At 39.1% G+C, this 20,699-nt stretch overlaps 1 protein-coding gene across 4 annotated transcripts in view; it reads left to right on the top strand.

Moving 5' to 3' along the window:
* The window catches only part of ERG (ETS transcription factor ERG), a 337,905-nt gene extending 317,423 nt beyond the window's left edge, over positions 1-20,482 (top strand). For 2 of the 4 annotated variants that reach the window (XM_073668418.1, XM_073668417.1), the window contains 6 exons: positions 3,761-3,841; positions 5,669-5,740; positions 6,374-6,433; positions 9,731-9,784; positions 10,019-10,066; positions 14,545-20,482. In XM_073668418.1, the coding sequence (XP_073524519.1) occupies positions 3,761-3,841; positions 5,669-5,740; positions 6,374-6,433; positions 9,731-9,784; positions 10,019-10,066; positions 14,545-15,065 (836 nt within the window). In that variant the 3' untranslated portion in view covers positions 15,066-20,482. The remainder of the gene's footprint in view (positions 1-3,760; positions 3,842-5,668; positions 5,741-6,373; positions 6,434-9,730; positions 9,785-10,018; positions 10,067-14,544) is intronic. The other 2 variants (XM_073668419.1, XM_073668420.1) reach the window with 2 other exon arrangements.
* Positions 20,483-20,699: the final 217 nt, after the last annotated feature.

The following is a 20,699-nucleotide window of genomic DNA, read 5'->3' as shown; positions in this document are numbered from 1 at the left end:
TTTCTGTTTATGTTGGAGCCATAAGTGCTGTGATGGATCCATTTTCCAACATCAAAACCGATATTGATTGACCTCTTTGACCCTCTTACTGATTTCATTGGTCTTCAGATATCTTGGACAACAGGGTCGGCTCTACAAAATTCATTACTCTTGCTGTCAAAAATATTGGAACGCTTGGCAGAAATCTTGATGGAACTCCTGAATGCAATTGTGAACAGAGCCCTAATTATTAAATATTTATTTATTTTTAAAGGGTTATCTAATTAGACACAACCCCTTTTCAAAATGTCACCAGTGTGATCAACTGATCTCCCTGGATCCCGCTCTTGGGATCCTCATTAAACATCTGATCTTTCAGAGGAAGCTACGGCCAGCCAAGCTCCATTCTGGCTCAGAGAGGAGGGTTCAAGGCCGGGTTCTCCCTCTAAGATGTCCATATTCACTAATCGACCAGATGGACAGCGGTTGTCTTCACTAGATAACCCCTTTAATTTATCTTTAATCTTTTTTAGCCTTTTTTTTTTAATGGTCAACATTTCTATATACAATAATAATTATTTAAAGGGTCATGGTATTTTTTATTTTATTTCTGTACTCTATTAAATGGTTGAGGATCTGCATACAAAAACCAATGCATATACCAAACAACTAACAAAAAAAGAAATAATAATATAAAAAAAAATGGAAACAATATATTCTAGAAACACGAACAAAACAATTTTTATGCAAAAAAACAAGAACATTTTGTGATTTATTTTTATGTTTTTGGCAGAGGTCACAGATGATTTATTGATTTTTTTTATTATTATTAAAGCCCAGACAATAATTAATAATAGTCTTTTCAAAACATTAAGGTTGTACAATTCTTGTTTAGACATTATACACAGAACAAAGCAGGACCCTGTAGCCGGAGGCCATGTATCGATATATTTTTATGCATATGCAGCACCATATCAAGAAGACATTCTCATCTATCATTGTCTATCACATTCATATGAAATCCAATAGACAAAAGCTTAGCTGGCCTTTATAGGATATTACAACGTACAGTACATGTAGGTAAAGGGCAGTGGCGTAACTTGAGTCCGATGGGTCCTGGTAGCATTCCAGATCGTGTGAAGACATACATGTTTGACTTCTCATGTAACAATGTCTCACATCTTGTGTCCCTTTCCTGTAATAATGTCCCCCATCCTAGCCCCTTCCTGTTATAATGTCCCCTATCCTAGCCTCTTCCTGTTATAATGTCCCCCATCCTGGGCCCCTTGCAGGTATAATGTCCTCCTTCCTTGGGCATTTCCTGGTATGTCCCCCATCCTGGGTCCCTTCCAGCAATAATGTCCCCCATCCTAGCCCCTTCCTGTTATAATGTCCCCCATCCTAGGTCCCTTACAGCAATATTGTCCCCCATCCTAGCCCCTTCCTGTTATAATGTCCCCCATCTTGAGCCCCTTCCAGGTATAATGTCCTCCTTCCTTGGGAATTTCCTGGTATGTCCCCCATCCTGGGTCCCTTCCAGCAATAATGTCCTCCATCCTAGCCCCTTCCTGTTATAATGTCCCCCATCCTGGGCACCTTACTGCAATAATGTCCCCCATCTTAGCCCTTTCCTGTTATAATGTCCCCCAACCTGGGCCCCTTCCAGGTATAATGTCCCCCATCCTGGGTCCCTTCCAGCAATAATGTCACCCATCCTGTTATAATGTCCTCCACCCTGGTTCCCTTCATGGTATAACGTCACCCATCCTGGGCCCCATCCAGTAAAATATGTCCCACATTCTGGTATAAAGTGCCCCATCCTGGGCTTCTTCCAGTAACAAAGTCCCTCTTCTGTGGCTCTCCTGCAACTAATAAAAAAAAACAAAACGATTCTATTCATATTCCCCCACTCCCAAGTCGTGTGGCATCCTCTTCCATAGCCTGCACAGAAGCCAGAAGCCAGAACTTCCGTGTACCGGCAGCATGTATTGCAGTGTAGGGACCTGACGGGTCTCTGCGCCGCAATACATTTCAGCTTAATGTGCATCCTCAAACGCACATCCAGCTGAAATAGCTGCTGATGTTGGCAGGCCCCCCTCTCGCACTGGCCCAGTCTCATTACGCCCCTGGTGCAGTGGGGTCCTCAGACTAATGTTGGTGCTGCATTAAAGCAGATCTGACAATACAACCTGCATACATTAATAAATAGAAATCTTAGACCTGATGAAGCTGGTGTACTTACTTTGAAAATCATTGTCAGTGTGGCTGCAGAATCATATTTAAAAGTTTTCCTGCCTGATATTAAAATGAGTATTTTAAGAGTCCAGCTCTGGCTCCAGCTGGACTCATAAAATGCTCATTTTAATATCTGGATCATACATGTACAACCATTCAAAGTAATTACAAAGTAATTGCACCAGCCTCATCAGGTGTAAAATTTAAATTCATAAAGTATACAGTTTGTATTGTGAAATCTGGTGACCGATTTAACCCTTTAAGGCTCTATGCAAAGTAGAGTTTATAGCAAATTATAATATGGTAGTGCACATAAGCCCCCAAAAATGACAAATCATTTTTTTTTACTAGATATTTTTGGGAGAAGTTTCAATGGTAATATTATGGATAAATGTAAATCTGGATATTATTAAATTGGTTTTGTAATTTTGCTTCTTCAGGAGCGCCACCGCTCCTTTACCTCCTGGCTTCCTGTTTACCAGGGAATGGTGTGCTCCTGATGATTGACAGTTCAGACCAGCAGCACGGATGAATCACTGGCCCAAACTGTACACTTTCCAATGCTGCAAGCAGACGCAGCTTTACCTCTGCAGCTTTGGAGGAGCTCGGGGCAATTTTTCAATCCATCTACAAAAATGAAGCAACCTGTTTAAAATGAATTAAATTAGCATTATCCAACGATATTAATAATTATTATTAATTAAAATTGAATGAGGAGTTGGTCAGAAAATCAATCATAATAATCTATACTATTTGTTTTAAGTAATATTTCTTATTGATAAAATAATTAAAATAATTCTAAATAAGAGAAAAGCAGAAATATAGATAAAATAAAGATAAAAAGAGGAAAAAATGGAAAAAAAGGTGCAGATAAAAAAGTTATATTCAGTATTTGATTAATAATACTATTATTATTATTATTGCAAATTTGAACATTTTTCGATATTTAAGAATCTTCTCTATAAAATATTTTATGTACAGGTAAAATATTTTCAGATTTCAAACTATGTTAATTATATAGTAATGTTTTACTCTCAAAAATGTTCCTAAAAAAAGATACTAAACTTTTTTTTAGTTTAAAGAGGATCTGATGATCACCGGGTCAAAAGTGTCCAGTTTTTGTTTTTATTTTGTTCTCGCTGCTGTTCTCTATTTCTTGTTCTTTTCTTTTTTTTTTAAACTCCGCAGTACGGCTCCATAGGGCGTTTTTATTTAGTGCTAATTTTTATGGTCTATATAAAGGGGGCGTGGATCACAGGAAACTCAGAGGCGTGTCTCACGGGATGCTCAGGGGCTTAATTAACTGCATAATTAACCTGTGAGTCACACCCTCTTGTTCATAAAAAAATAGCACTAAATAAAAAGGCCCATATCTATGGACTCAGATGGTGGATTTAAAAAAAATAAAAATATTCAGGGGAGCAGTGGGAATAAAATAAGAGCACAAGCTGGCTACTTTTGACCCGGTGACAGGTTTTCTTTAAGGACCTCTTCATTTTTCTTTTTTTTTTTTTTCAATTTGGTGTTGCTTTGTTTTGTTTTGCAGCTCCTCTTCCACATTTGACTTCAGATGATGTTGATAAAGCCTTACAAAACTCGCCACAATTAATGCATGCTAGAAACACAGGTAATAAATACATTGATAGATCTGCGAGTTGGGTTATCAAATCTATATTGTCCAGCTCTTCTGTCACAATTTCCAATGTCATTAATTCATTAGAATTTTATCCTAATTTTAAGAGAGAATCCATGCTAAAAAAATATATTTCCCAGGCCAATTTATTTTTTCTCCTGGTTTCTTGCATTTTGTGTCTGGATCTGTGCCATGCCTTAGGATTACTGGAGTTCATGGTTGGCCACCAGGGTTATTTCACCATTGTCCCATAGTGAGAATTAATTATTTTCCTTGTTTTTAGATATTTACTGCAAGTGAACGGTAGAAATGTTAACATTGATGGCCTACCCTTCAATCGATCAGTCGATTGAAAGGTTTGGAAGTTGCCGCAGCTCCCTGCATCGTGCACTGTAAGCTGTGTGAATGGGCAAGAGCTTGCAGTACCATTCATGGCCACTAGACTATGTATGGAGCTGCTCCTTTTCTAGTTTGCTACATCCCCTTCAATCACCGGATCGGCTGAGATACCGGGAGTTGGACCCCCATTGATCTGATATTAATGACCTATGTAAAGGATAGGCTGCAGAGTAGAGCGAATCAATTTATAGGACTCTGGTCAGTAGTCTGTAGCCACTGGATGGAAACACTGCCAACCTCATCGTACCTGTCGGAATTGCCAGCGCCTCTTCTAAATTGTAGGCCGGGCACAAAGTCATCATTGTGGAAAGTCACTTTAGTCCTATTAACCAGAAGAGTGCCAGCAAGTAAATGGATGATCACAGGGCTCTGGAGGATCGTTGGCCCTGAACAACTGACCAGAAGGCCTGCAAATCAATTTGCTCTTTAATAGGCCATCATTATTGGAAACCCCATTAAATACCTTTTCTTTGCAATGCCCAAAATGCCTGGTTACATCCTAAATAGTTCTACCAACTGGGGGATCCACGTACACCAAGCTGGTTTAGTAAGTCTGTACCCCCTTAAGCACATATTTTGAACAGGGAGATAGGTACTGTTGGATTGGCATTGTTAGAATTTCATGGGTACTAATTTTGTTTTCTCAATTAGTAGATAAGTAGAAATGCAAACTTGTCCCAGTTATTAGACCAGAAATAATTTTTCCAACTTGTGTTAAATTTTACTGATGCTTTGTCTGTGATTTTTCCCTAACTTATCCAGAAAAAAACTGAAGTAGGCAAATATATCCTCCTTGTGTTTGATGAACAATTTATCATAATGAGTAGTAAAAAGGTAAAACATAATTTAAAGCAAGTCTGTCAGCTCAAACTGACAGTAAGTACATAGGGGTAGGGGAAATAGACCCTATGAAAATCACACTTTTCTTTGTTCATTCTGCAGAAGATAAATTGTAATCAGATATGGTGCACCCTGGGTGTGACAAAGAGGCTCAGTGCAGCGTCCCGCCCACTGGCTTGGCATCTCCCGCCCCCCTCACTAATGATTGACAATGCTGGCTTGCCAGAGCCTTCTCTGCAGTGAGCTCTTAATTCAGGCAAGCCACAGCCAATCACCAGTGAGGTAGGCGGGTCATGCAAATCCAGTGTGCAAAGCAGTGCAATGAGCCTCTTGGTCACACCCAGGGTGCACCAAACACCATAATTAAAATATTTGATTAAAATTCAGTTTCTGTAGAAGGGAGGCAGAGATTAGTATACCGAAGGTGCGATTTTTATAGGGGGAATATCCCCTACAAGCTCAAGGGCTTAGTTTATACTGTCAGTTTTGGGCCGAGAGACTCCCTTTAACTCATGTAAACTCATTTACTTGAAACTTTAGGAGGCGAGTGGCTCATTTTAGAATTGTCCTAATTTCCTTTAGGAGGTGCAAGCTTTATATTTCCAAACACATCTGTTTATCCTGAAGCAACTCAAAGAATCACAAACAGGCCAGGTATTTATTGCATTTTATATTATATAAAATATGTTGTGTGTAAATAATATGCATCAGGAGACCTTCGAGAAGAAAAAGTTTAAAAAATGGACATTTTTTTTTTCTTTGAATTTTTCTTTACCTAGGTCTCCTTGTCCTTTATGGTTGACTCAAGGTACAAATTGTTGCCAAATCCTTATTTTTTTATCTTTACTGGACATTTCTATGGATATTACAGTAGTGTAAGATATTGGCTTCTTTTTTTTTGGCCAATATATTTCTTGATAACTCCACTTAGTTGTTAATAATCAACAGAGATCACAATAGAGAATCATGGGAGTGGGTATTAATGTGTCATATGGGCAGAGACATAACTATAATAGGTGCAGGGGTTGCAATCGCACCCGGGTCCTGGAGCCTACTGGACCCAAAAGTCGCCTTTGGCCCATATGAAAACATTATTATTATTATTATTATTATTATTATTAATAAACACCTGTTATAGTTGGGGTCCCTGTTGGAGATTTTGCGTTGGCGCCCAAGAGCTTCGAGTTACGCCACTGTCTATGGGTGCTAACTTTTTGATTTTAGAGGGTGATGGATCCTTAATTTGGGTAGTTGATTTGTAAAATATATAAATATACCCTTTTACAGATTTAGCCTATGAGCCAAGAAGATCTTCATGGCCAAATCACCCCGCACCGCAGTCTAAAGGTAAGCGGTACTCGCAACTTCACAATTTATGCCCAGTCTATACATTTTATGGAACTTCTATATTGTTGATCACAGGCAAAAGAAGTCTCACCCCTACGTGATGCCTTGATTGCTATCGATCACTCTCTCATAAAGGTTAAATGGTGGGGATCAGGGTTCTCTCTATTAAAGGGAATCTGTCACCAGGTTTTTGCTATGTAATCTGAGAGCAGCATGATGTAGGTACTGAGACCCTGATTCCAACGATGTGTCACTTACTAGGCTGCTTGCTGTCATTTTCATACAATCCCTGTTTTCTCTACTGCACATTTAGCAGTTCTCTGAATGCTGAGCTCTGTATAACCCCGCCCACATCACTGATTGGCTGCTTTTTGTGTATACTACACATTGACAGAAAGCTGCTAATCAGTGGTGGGGGCGGGGTTATACAGAGCGGGAGGACAAGAAGACACTAGGCACCTAGTCCTGTAGTGATAATCTACTGATGATAAAACACTGATTTTATTGAGAAAAAAAAATCATTTTTGTAATTGGGTTTCATTAAAAAAAAAAAAAAATTTCGACTCTTTTGGCTTTTACAGTCTATTTGTTTTACTGCCCATCCAACTTTCAGCTGAGAGGAGCTCAGAAAAAGACTGATAAAAAAGTTATCAAAAAGTTACAAACTCTCACTTTGAACTGTCAAAAGTAGCTCACTGGCAGATTCTCAGTTAACCCATTCTGCATCCAGCAATAGCAAAACCTATAGAAGGCAAACACTGTAACATTTTTAATGAAACCCAATTAAAAAAAATTGTTTTTAGCCAAAAATATATGCATTTAAGTAAGAGGAAGAAAAAACTCACCAAAGGTGGACCTTTACTCTAGATACTTTAAACAGCTGTAGATTACAATCGGTAGTATGCTCCGGCTTCAGAAACTGTATGTTTTCATACACTAGATCATTAATTCAGGGGTGATGTCACTAGTGAGTTATCTGTTCTGAGCCAATTAGACTTTTCCCCTCTGTTCTCCCTCTTCTGTTACACTAAACCACTAAGGCGGATATTCTGCAGCTGCACACCCCTCCTCTCCCTACTCCTTGTGTAGGATTTTCTGTTTCACACAAGACAAATTTACCGAGAGTGTGCAAGCTAGGAAAGAAAGATGCTACTTTCCAATAATAAGATAAGTTTCATACCTACACACAAACCACAACACAAAGGAAACAGACATAAGGGCATGTTCACAAGGATCAAATGTCACGGGGATTTTAGTGTATATAGTGTGCTAAAATCCGTGTCAGAACCACTGTAAAACTGCAAAAAAAATCTGTGTCTCATTGGCATTTTTTTGCGATTGGGTTTGAAATCCATTTTGTGGAAAGAAAAAAGAAGATTAAGGGCTTGTTCACATGTTGTGGTTTTACCGTGATTTTTTTTTTTTTTCAATGCGTTTTTGCCAAGGAAAAAAAGCAGCGTTTTACAGTACCAGCAAAGTGAGATTCCTGAAGTCTCATGTACCTGCTGCTTAATTTTTCCTAGAATATTTGAAGCAGTTTCACATCCATAGCGTGTCAATTTTTTCAGTTCTGAATGGGGAAAAAATGCATAAAAAATGTGGCAAAAACGTGTGTACTAGGAAACCGGTCATCACGATTTAGTATGTTAAAATAAAGGTATGGCCAATATGGCGCATTTATACTGATTTAATAGATACCTGTGGGGAAGAAATCCGCAACCTGGTTCTTGTTGAATTCACTTTGCATGTTTTGGTGCAATATTCCCTTTGTGCATCAGGGTGGGACTTCGGGACAGCACTGTGGGTAGGGTTTTCGGCTCTGACATGGCCCATCTGCGTTTTGTACGAGCCTCCTTTCTTAAAGTTCGCGTTAGCGCCACCCTTGCTGGCGGCGCTTACACATGTTCATCTCCCAGTGGTCTTCAGCAAAATGACCCCTGTGGGGGTGCATGCACAGATTGACATCTGATGGTCTTCAGCAAAATGACCCCTGTGGGGGTGCATGCACAGATTGACATCTGATGGTCTTCAGCAAAATGGCGCCGGTGGTGGCACATGCACACATTCATCTCCCAGTGGTCTTCAGCAAAATGGCCCTTGTGGGGGTGCATGCACAGATTGACATCTGATGGTCTTCAGCAAAATGGCGCCGGTGGTGGCACATGCACACATTCATCTCCCAGTGGTCTTCAGCAAAATGGCCCTTGTGGGGGTGCATGCACAGATTGACATCTGATGGTCTTCAGCAAAATGGCGCCGGTGGCGGTGCATGCGCAGATTGACATCTGATGGTCTTCAGCAAAATGGTACCGGTGGTGGAATATGCACACATTCATCTCCCAGTGGTCTTCAGCAAAATGGCCCTTGTGGGGGTGCATGCACAGATTAACATCTGATGGTCTTCAGCAAAATGGCGCCGGTGGCAGTGCATGCGCAGATTGACATCTGATGGTCTTCATCAAAATGGTACCGCTGGTGGCACATGCGCACATTCATCTACCAGTGGTCTTCAGCAAAATGGCCCCTGTGGGGGTGCATGCACAGATTGACATCTGATGGTCTTCAGCAAAATGGCGCCGGTGGTGGCACATGCACACATTCATCTCCCAGTGGTCTTCAGCAAAATGGCCCCTGTGGGGGTGCATGCGCAGATTGACATCTGATGGTCTTCAGCAAAATGGTACCGGTGGTGGAATATGCACACATTCATCTCCCAGTGGTCTTCAGCAAAATGGCCCTTGTGGGGGTGCATGCACAGATTAACATCTGATGGTCTTCAGCAAAATGGCGCCGGTGGCAGTGCATGCACAGATTGACATCTGATGGTCTTCATCAAAATGGTACCGCTGGTGGCACATGCGCACATTCATCTGCCAGTGGTCTTCAGCAAAATGGCCCCTGTGGGGGTGCATGCACAGATTGACATCGGATGGTCTTCAGCAAAATGGCGCTGGTGGCGGTGCATGCACAGATTGCAATCTTGGCTCATCATTGAGCTGAGGTCTGAATCTGCGCATGCTCTGCCACCTGCACCATTTTGCTGAAGATCATCGGATGTCAGTCTGCACATGCGCCCCCACCTGCACCATTTTGCTGAAGACCACTCGGAGGTGAATGTGGTAGTGTGAACTTTAAAAAAGGAGGCTCGTACAAACACAGAGGCGGCCTCTGGAGATGGGAAAACCTACACTAACAGACTTATCTTTCCTGGGAGACAGTTTTTCTCCATGTTCCTTAATCTTTAACAATTATGCAATTATTGGAGTAAGCTAATGGTTAAAAAATGATGTCTTTCAGCCTCTCAGCCGCCTTCTGTAGTGCCCAAAACAGAGGAACCCAGGCCACAACTAGGTATGTAGAATCCTAAAGATTCAGCACTGATGGTTGTGTCTCTTCAATGGACCCCCACATAGGACATATATATGAAATGAGAGACAAACTAACATAAAAATGAGACACAAGGACCTCCATTAATTTTTGCACCTTTTTGGAACTTCATATTTTTTTGTTTTGTTGTTATTCATCATTTATGAAGACAGAATGCACATTACCGTTATTGTTTATTTTTCCCTTTTATCATTTTAGATCCTTATCAGATCCTTGGCCCAACAAGCAGCCGTCTTGCAAATCCAGGTGAGAAAATAAAATAAGAAAAAAACATTTAAAAACCCATAATTTATTAAAACTGTCTAAATTGGATGTTGTAGAATGGCTTACATATGATATATGGGGCTTGGTGATAATTGCAGATCACCAGATAATTTTTTAAGCCAATCAACTTTCTATCTTTCTATTTTAAAAGAAAAAAAAATACAAACACGTTTTTTTTTTTTTTTTTTTTAAGTACAATTTTTTTTTTTTTATTTTACCATACATGTAGAAATTTGTACAATAAAATTCAGGTAAATAGTACAAACAAAATAAAATAATAAAAAAATATATTTTAATATATTAAATATAAATTTAATATTATTAATCTTATTAGTTAGGGTTTAAATTATATTTATTGTAAAATCGACAAAATTACTCACAGAAAACCCCAAAACTTCAGATATAGAGTATACAAAAATAAAAAAAAAATGTCCCAAAATGTAGATCTTCTGGTCGTCCTGGCTCTCACTTAAGACAGACCTTTATTATGGAGTCTTACAGGACATGCCTTATATAAATTCAAGGGGTATGCCCATTCTTCAGATGTGAATATTAACATTTACAGCTTGTAAATGCAAGCAATTTTTCAATTTACTACTTATTAAAATTTTCAGCCGTTCTAGAGCTATTAATACTTCTTTTATTTACAGTTTGTTGCCTTGGAAACAGACCACCGCAGCTACAAATTAGAACGTGTGCAATGTTTACAAGTTATTTTCTATTGAGCTTTTCGTACTGTTTTGAAGCTAGCCAGAATTATTGGAGCAGGCTGTTACTTTTTAATCCCTGCCAGCTTGAGCACAGTGCTTATAAGCTAGACCGCAGAGGTGGTCGGTCTCCAAGGCAATGAGCTGTAAATAAAAGAAAAGTCTTAATATCTCAAGAACGGCTGGAAACTTTACTAAGCAGTAAATTGCAAAAGTGCTTGTTTCTACAAGCATTATCCAACAATACCCATGTATGAAGATAGATGGGAATAACCCTTTAAGTGTTTATATATATATACAGTACAGACCAAAAGTTTAGACACACCTTCTCATTTAAAGATTTTTCTGTATTTTCATGACTATGAAAATTGTACATTCACACTGAAGGCATCAAAACTATGAATTAGCACATGTGGAATTATATACTTAACAAAAAAGTGTGAAACAACTGAAAATATGTCTTATATTCTAGGGTCTTCAAAGTAGCCACCTTTTGCTTGGATGACTGCTTTGCACACTCTTGGCATTCTCTTGATGAGCTGCAAGAGGTAGTCACCGGAAATGGTCTTCCAACAATCTTGAAGGAGTTCCCAGAGATGCTTAGCACTTGTTGGCCCTTTTGCCTTCACTCTGCGGTCCAGCTCACCCCAAACCATCTCGATTGGGTTCAGGTCTGGTGACTGTGGAGCACCCCATCACTCTCCTTCTTGGTCAAATAGCCCTTACACAGCCCGGAGGTGTGTTTGGGGTTATTATCCTGTTGAAAAATAAATGATGGTCCAACTAAACGCAAACCGGATGGAATAGCATGCCACTGCAAGATGCTGTGGTGGCCATGCTGGTTCAGTATGCCTTCAATTTTGAATAAATCCCCAAAAGTGTCACCAGCAAAGCACCCCCACACCATCACACCTCCTCCTCCATGCTTCACGGTGGGAACCAGGCATGTAGAGTCCATCCGTTCACCTTTTCTACGTCGCACAAAGACACGGTGGTTGGAACCAAAGATCTCAAATTTGGACTCATCAGACCAAAGCACAGATTTCCACTGGTCTAATGTCCATTCCTTGTGTTCTTTAGCCCAAACAAGTCTCTTCTGCTTGTTGCCTGTCCTTAGCAGTGGTTTCCTAGCGGCTATTTTACCATGAAGGCCTGCTGCACAAAGTCTCCTCTTAACAGTTGTTGTAGAGATGTGTCTGCTGCTAGAACTCTGTGTGGCATTGAGCTGGTCTCTAATCTGAGCTGCTGTTAACCTGCGATTTCTGAGGCTGGTGACTCGGATAAACTTATCCTCAGAAGCAGAGGTGACTCTTGGTCTTCCTTTCCTGGGGCGGTCCTCATGAGAGCCAGTTTCTTTGTAGCGCTTGATGGTTTTTGCAACTGCAGTTGCGGACACTTTCAAAGTTTTCCCAATTTTTCGGACTGACTGACTTTCATTTCTTAAAGTAATGATGGCCACTCGTTTTTCTTTACTTAGCTGCTTTTTTCTTGCCATAATACAAATTCTAACAGTCTATTCAGTAGGACTATCAGCTGTGTATCCACCAGACTTCTGCACAACACAACTGATGGTCCCAACCCCATTTATAAGGCAAGAAATCCCACTTATTAAACCTGACAGGGCACACCTGTGAAGTGAAAACCATTTCCGGTGACTACCTCTTGAAGCTCATCAAGAGAATGCCAAGAGTGTGCAAAGCAGTCATCAAAGCAAAAGGTGGCTACTTTGAAGATCCTAGAATATAAGACATATTTTCAGTTGTTTCACACTTTTTTGTTAAGTATATAATTCCACATGTGTTAATTCATAGTTTTGATGCCTTCAGTGTGAATGTACAATTTTCAAAGTCATGAAAATACAGAAAAATCTTTAAATGAGAAGGTGTGTCCAAACTTTTGGTCTGTACTATATATATATATATATATATATATATATATATAAATATCATGATGCCTCAAAAATTCTATAACTCCTTCTGTAAATATATAAATCCTTAGTCAGCTATGAATACAGGAAATAATAAATAAGTAATGGATGGAGCAAATGGTAGAGATGTGGAAAAAAAATGTAGGTCTTGACGATATCGGTTTTCATTGAAGAGACTAGTGGAGTTTTGCAATGCTCAATGGGAAAATTATGCAAATCAGCTCTCTATCAAAAGATTGTTGTTTTTTTCTCCATGTAGAGAAGTTTAAAAAATGGGAATAAGCTAATTAACCTACATTAAAATGCTCACCTCTGATAATCTATGGATATTACTGGAAGGGTCACTGCGCATTTCTCACAAAGGAAAGATCTTTCATCCGTGACCTTAGACGCCCTTGAGTTTAAGACCCCCAGGGGGTCTGAAAAAGAAAAACGGTATTATCTGCATTAAAAGACTTTTATTAACTGCAGTATTGAAGATTCCTATTAGAAGCAATAAATATATTCAATGTGCTGAAACGCGGCAGTCGCTAATTTACATCAGATGGAACTTTAACCTGATATGACAACTTGAAAGGAGCTGGGATTTCATAAAGCGAAACCATCTGTCATCTGCGCGTGATTAACAGGGATTAAGAGAGTCGAGCTGATTGCTTAACTCTTCGGGTTGCTATCGCTTTTGTCAGGCGTCACACATCTACAGATACACGTATCGTTTTTCCATTTATCGGTAGACATGTTTTAATTCCTTAAAGAGGTGCACATATTTTTCCCTCCATTTCTAATTGCTCCACTGCATCGAAAATAAAAAAATAAAATTTTTAAATAACCTCGATTAAAAATCTCCAACCGTTTTGTGTATACAGTTTCTATCCAGACTACAACATCTAGCATTACAGTTGTCCTCCTATCTGCTCAACACTTTCTTCCCCAACATGGTGGGCTTGGCATCTTCACAGATGTCGTTAAAAAGTTATTCCCATCTTTAGAAGTTATCATCTATTCTGCGGATAGGTGATAACTTGCTGGCCGGTGGGGGTCCTACCATAACTTGCTGATTGTGGGGGTGCGACCATTGGATCTCCAAGCGATCCTGAGAACGGGCTCCTGCAAAGTCTCATCTGAATGAAGTGGTGGTCAGGCATGCTCACCATCGCTCCATCTTTTTTCAATAGCCAAGTAGGGCTCAACTTTTTTTTTCTGGCAGTCCTTTGGAGAACGGATGAAGCTTTGGTGCACATGGTCGGCCACCGCTCCATGCAGAGCCCCGTTTTTGGGATCAGTTGGAGATCCAGCGATTGGACCACCACTGATCCGGAAGTTATCACCTTTTCCCTGGAGACACAAAGTCTGCCTGGCAGATCATGTGTCCCGGGGATGGGCACCATCACTACTCTGCCTTTGCCATGGTATTTAGATATACTGCTGTTTTTTTTTTGTACATTGAGATAATTGAGACTCTTATTGTATGCAGTGTCAGACTGGGTTGGCAAAGGCCCACCAGTAACATTGATTCTTGGGACCCACTTTTCACTTACATGCAAAAATAACCTCACCCTAGTACACAAATTTACTTTTGCGTCTATGTAATATTAAATTGGCTAGCTTGTGTAATGAATGATTAGATTATACATTTTTCTGCAAATTTTGAATTAAGTGTAATAGGACTACTCATTAATACTCTTTCACAGGGGCCTACCGGTTCCACTGTGGGCCAGTCCAAGCCTGATTATATGATATTATATGAGTTTTGGGAAGGTCAGTAATGGCATACCTGAATACTAATATTTTATTTTTCCTTATTATTCCACCATGGTCTTTTTTAGGAAGTGGTCAAATCCAGCTATGGCAGTTCCTCCTAGAACTTCTATCAGATAGTTCTAACTCTAACTGTATTACCTGGGAGGGAACCAATGGCGAATTTAAGATGACTGACCCAGATGAGGTGGCCAGACGTTGGGGCGAAAGAAAGAGCAAGCCCAACATGAACTACGACAAGCTGAGCCGTGCACTCCGTTACTACTATGACAAGAACATTATGACTAAAGTCCATGGCAAGCGCTATGCCTACAAGTTTGACTTTCATGGTATTGCCCAAGCCCTTCAGCCTCACCCACCAGAGTCCTCAATGTACAAGTACCCTTCTGAACTTCCATACATGGGCTCTTACCATGCCCACCCACAGAAGATGAACTTTGTTGCTCCCCATCCACCAACTCTTCCTGTGACATCATCCAGTTTTTTTGCAGCTCCAAACCCTTATTGGAATTCGCCACCCGGGAGTATCTATGCTAACAGCCGACTTCCAGCTAGCCATATGGCTTCTCATCTTGCAAATTACTACTAATTTTTTTCAATTTGGGAAAAAAAAAATCACTGTGGATTATAATTTTTAAACGACTCTGAAAGGAGATTATAATGTGTTACCTGTGCCATCCGGAGGTTGGCCACATTAAAAAAAACATTGTAGAGATTAGCAATGAAGACAGTTTTACTAACGAAGTCCACATGCTAACGATGTAATATAGGATGACATCGGTGCATTGGACCAATATGAGTTTTGGGCTTTCGAAGCGGAGGCCTTTGAATAAATGACCAAAAAATAGTTTCAAAAACTGTATAAAACAACAAACCACAGGGACTACCAGCGTACAAAAAAACTACCTGTATTTAAAAGATGAAGACACAACAATAACTCAATTTCATGGCTAAAATTTTGGTAAAATTTTCACTCAATGAGGAAAAAGGAACTGTTGAAATAACTGTGAAGACTTCATACATTCCTTGATGTATCCAAAAGATTGATTGAGCCATTAAGGAGGAACTAAAGAAAGTGTTCGGATGGAAGCATAAAGGCTAGAAGGTTTTGATGAAACCAAAGAAGGAAGAACGGGACGTAAAGAAAGAAAAAAAAATTTCAAAACAGGATGATGATGGACCCAAAACTATGCGACGAACTAACAAAATATTTTTATTACTTGCTCGAGAGATTTTTATCAGTATTATATTTTACTACAACCAGTGTTATTGAAGAAGACCTCTTATATCCAGAAAAAAATAGAAAAATGAGATGATAATGAAACAGTGTAAATTCGAATAGTTATCTTTAATGACGTAAAACTGGAATTATCTAATATTTAAAGGAAAATGCAGGACCTCATTTGTTTATATACTATACTACACCCAACATTTTCAGTATAGATGCCATGGCTGATGTAACTGAAGGAAATTTTTATGTTTTCAAAAATATAAACGTATGTAACATTTTTTTGGGGCCAAGTAGGTTCCTATTGATATTCATATAGAAATACAGAATTTTGATACAATTTTTGATACCGTTAACAGATGCTGTACTACAGTTGCTTGACTTAACACGTCAACATAGGCAACATCTATAAAATTCAACATGGCACTGATGATTTAGGCAAATTGGTGAAACTCCATAGAAGCCCTTTTCCAGTTTCACTGCCAGTGCTCTCAGGGTGGAATTTATACTCAATGCTTTATTTTAGTAAAGGGAGATTGGGTTGAATATAAATGAAGCTCCCTTATTTTTAACAATCAGAACTCTATGGTTTTTTTTTTTGTTTGTTTTTAACTTTTTGTGAGCAGGTGCCAGTTTTATTTGAGTCGCGAACGCTGTGCGCTCGTCAGGTTGAAGTATACAATGGTATTTTTCATTTTTATATAATTATATGTAACTTATGCATTTATACACTACGAGTTGAGCTCGGCCAACCAAAGAAAACAAAGAAGGGACGTTTATAAAAACAAAACAAAACAAAAAAGACAAAAACATTGTGGCCTTGGATTTAAACTCTGTATGCTTAATGTTTACAGTATGACGTTAGTACTTAGGATGAACTTTGTATGCAATACAATAAGCTTGGCCTAGCATGGCAGACCAGATTTAGATAGTAGTGTGCATTTTTCTTTTCGACTTTTTTTTTTCATATCTGACCAACCTCAATTCTCTTAAAAGTGTATCTGTGGAATTATCAATCACAATTGGTACTTTATGACCCTCCAAAAAACTTACAAGAAACTGGAAATCAATGCTTTGTGTCTCACATTGTAAATATCTGCCAAGAAATGTTGTAATTCTGAATAGCCAGAAATGATAAACATTCTTCAACGAGGTAAATTTCTCCCCAATTTCATTATTACCTTTGAGATACAACCAATCCTTAAGTATCTCACATCACAGGTCAGTAGTGGATTATGGATTATGGCTAGTGATCAACTGTGGATATGGATAGTAAAAGTTTCCATTCCAATGCCAATTTTTGTGACGGGAATGTGCCTCCAATTTTAGAAACAATTTATGAGCAAGAAGGACTTAGTCATCAAAGGTGATGTCCCAACTGGACAAGTTCTTCTCAGAATGAAAGTGCCAGGTACCAACCCTGTGCAATCACCTGATTTTGCTGGTGGTCAATGAATACAGTCACTTATCATCCAGATGGGACCACCCTGTTTGTCCCCTGTTTTTCAGTCAAGTCAGCAGATCCTCCTGGTTCCCCTACTGAGAGCATAGTTCCTTCTCACTCTCTCATGAGTCCCCTCACTCATTTTGGTTCTTCTCGACTTACGACTTATATCCCATGCGAACAAAGTTAAAAATTAACATGCCCGATCCCTTTTTTTCCAAACCATCTACCAGTCATGGGCAGCCAGGAGGCCCCCATACTTATTAGGTCATTGATGCGTCATGTTGAAATCAAGGAGTCCAACCAACTTCATGTAGACAGCTCTAGATGGAGAAGCTGACACTCTGGCCCCGATTCATCAAACAGTTTTTACCAGTATTCTAGTATATTTTTGACTATTGCCATTTTTACCCCGGTCTCTGCCACCTCCGCCAACTTTTTTAAAAGCGGGAGAAGCTTAGCTGGGCATGGGCGTGACCGCGCACAGACGAAAAACTCAGTATAATTTGCCCTGATCAATTCTAGACCCTGACCAGACTACATTTTGTGCAGAGATGAATGGTGGCTGAAAGGTGCCCCAACTTCATTTAGAGGTGCACACTTCTTAATAAATTTGGAGCATCTCAGCGCTCATTTTATCAAGACTGGCATACAAAACTCTATGGCCCCAATTTTCATTTGCTGGTTCTCAATTTTCCTGGAGTACCGTAATTTGCTCCTTTTTTAGTGTCTTTACTATTTGTGCCTTATTCTCTACATATGTTGCGCCACTTTTTAAGTTTTTTCTTTTTGAAGTTTTTTTTTTTATTTTTCCTCAACAACTTTGCTAAGCCCAGATGCTTTAGACAGATTCATAAAATGCGACTTTTACCCAATGTTGCCTTTTTTTTCCCGCCTCTCACGCCATTACCCTCGCCGAGAGTAAGGTTTCTCAATGAGTTTTCAATTTGGTGCAATTTTGCAACTTTTTAAAGGATTTGCATCTTTTGGTGCTAAACAGTCGCAAAAATTAAAGACAAAAATAAAAGCATTTTTTATTTAGCGCCAAAATCCTGAACCACGTTTGGAAAAATTTGGTGCAAAAATGAAAAAAGAAAAGTTACATCAATAAATCACAAATGATGAATCGAACCAAATGTCTAGATTTACACTAAGTAGGGGACCAGGAGGATCATCGGCAGATTATACTGTATGTAAAAAAAATGACAAAAAATTTAAGTAGGACTTGCTTGCTTGTAAAAATTATTTGAGCGGGTGCATCATATACCAATCTATTTACTTTGGTTCCATAGACCATAATCATAATTAATTTTGCAAGTAGGAGACGTACCAAATAAGTGCCTTAAAATCTCTCAATAATTACTGTTCCCCTAGTAGATAGATTTTATAAAGGAGGACACTATAGAGGAATATATAGATTTATATGGACATGTAGGCTTCTGTTAAAATATAATAAAGACCCCATTGACCTGAATATGCAAAATAATTACTTTTTCATGATACTAAATTTAAATTTGATTTATAAATCAATGTCATTGATGATAAACAGTTGATAATTTACCCATTAAAAACAGACTTTTTTTTACTAGCACTTAAACAAAATTTATTGACCTTATTTAAAGGTTCATTCCTATTATCGCTCATGGGATCTCATGTTTGGATCACCCCTTTAAGCTAAACTTTTTAATGGAATGTCTCACTGCTGACACCTCCGGTGATCGACTGTGATCCGGAATTTAGCAGCAAGTGTTTAATTTCCCTGCAGTGCCACCACAGGAGAAATGAGTCATTACACTGCTCCTATAGAACTTAACAGGCTAGGTAATCCACAAACATGCTGGGTCCTCCAGACTATGGAGATGTTCTGTTTAGGTGCTCTCTGCTCTGAGATAAAATTAAAGGCCGGAAATGGAGGACGCCCGGCTGTATTAACTCAGAACTCCTTAATGGGGTATTTGGATATGGGTTTTCTAACTAGATGAACCCTTTGTATCTTGGCTTGAGTCAGGATGAACTGCAAGTCCAGACACAACCTATTGACAAGGATGGCTCTGTTCTACCGAGGACAACCTTTTATTGGCTTTAAACAGCAGTCAGTCCAAAATAAATCCCAATATTGACACTGATTCCATCCTGTACCACCAAGATGTTCCGATCTTCTACTACACTTGGCATAATATAAAAGCTCCGAGCAGATGCATTGTATTTCTAGAACTTGTGCCTTTAATCCAGACACAGTAAAATGCATTTACAATAATGAAAAAAATGGCGGCCGGTAGCAGAGATTTTTTTTTTTTTAGATTTTTTCATGCAACTCTTTTTGTGGGACACTTGGGTCAAGATGGTGACGATGGTCAATGGCTCATCTGATGGTAGTGGTCAGAAGGTTCTCCCCTCATGGTGGCTATATGCATCCACGGATAAAGAAACTTCATTGAAGCCATTGTCCAACCTCCAAGGTTACTCGAAACTCACTCTAATTATGTGAATGGAGATTTCTTGATTCTTGACTAATATTATAAAATTTCACAACTATGCACCCAGGAATGCATTGATAATGAATGAACCCATTAAAACATCACCCGGTCTTGTACATACTATCACTAGCCTTCAAAAATACCCCTCCAGTAAATATTGGCGGCGAAAATGTCCTAATTCATACGTACTCTATGCAATTAAGAGAGGTTTGGTTTAGCACCAGGTCGTCCACCCACCAGGGATTATGCATGATTCCTTAGCTGGTGTGCCAAGACCTATACCATGACCATGGCTTGGCCACCAACTGCCATGATTTAACATTTTATATATCTTCATAATATCTTAATATGACTTATGAACTTTTATAGTATCATGGCACAGTGCGGGGTGACCTCTTTGTTGGTATATTATGATTATGAGTATTTTCACCACTCACCCACAGAGCGCCACTGATCTCAGATGTGACAGAGGTACTGTGTATGCCCCGACCTAGGTCATGTCACAAATCAGGCCCCAACCATCAGTAATTGATACGCGCGTCAGGAGGGTTCAATGGAAAAATAAAACATGCTGCAGCCGGTTGCATTTTTTTCCTGGATTGTAAATGTGGCGGCTGTGTACTGAACTTATACCAGTTGTACCTTCTCTGTTTTATGGACCACTACATTTGTATGTACTATGTAACAAGGTTTAGTTAAAAGTCTTAACCAAAACCTAACACTAATCGGAGATTTGTTGCAGTTACGGCAGCTTCTTAGATGTTTTCAAAGAATGAAAAAAAAAAAAAAACTTTGTCTAAAGCAGCAGTACTAATTATTATTTAAGTAATTCCAATATCTAAACCAATAAAATCATCAAAACAACCGTGAGGGGCCCCACGTGTTTTACTTTATACTACGGTGAATCTGATCCTTGTGTGACTGTAAATATGTCTATCAGCTATCTATCTATCTATCCATTATCTATCTATCTATCTATCTATCTATCTATTATCTATTAATCTTATCTATTATCTATATAATATCTATCTATTATCTATCTATTATCTATCTATCTATCATCTATCTATTATC

Source organism: Phyllobates terribilis, unplaced genomic scaffold, assembly GCF_046119375.1.
Source record: "Phyllobates terribilis strain yellow unplaced genomic scaffold, ASM4611937v1 Scaffold_2__4_contigs__length_985480577, whole genome shotgun sequence".
NCBI classification, from domain to species: Eukaryota; Metazoa; Chordata; class Amphibia; order Anura; family Dendrobatidae; genus Phyllobates; species Phyllobates terribilis.
This window is presented reverse-complemented; position numbering and strand designations above follow the sequence as displayed.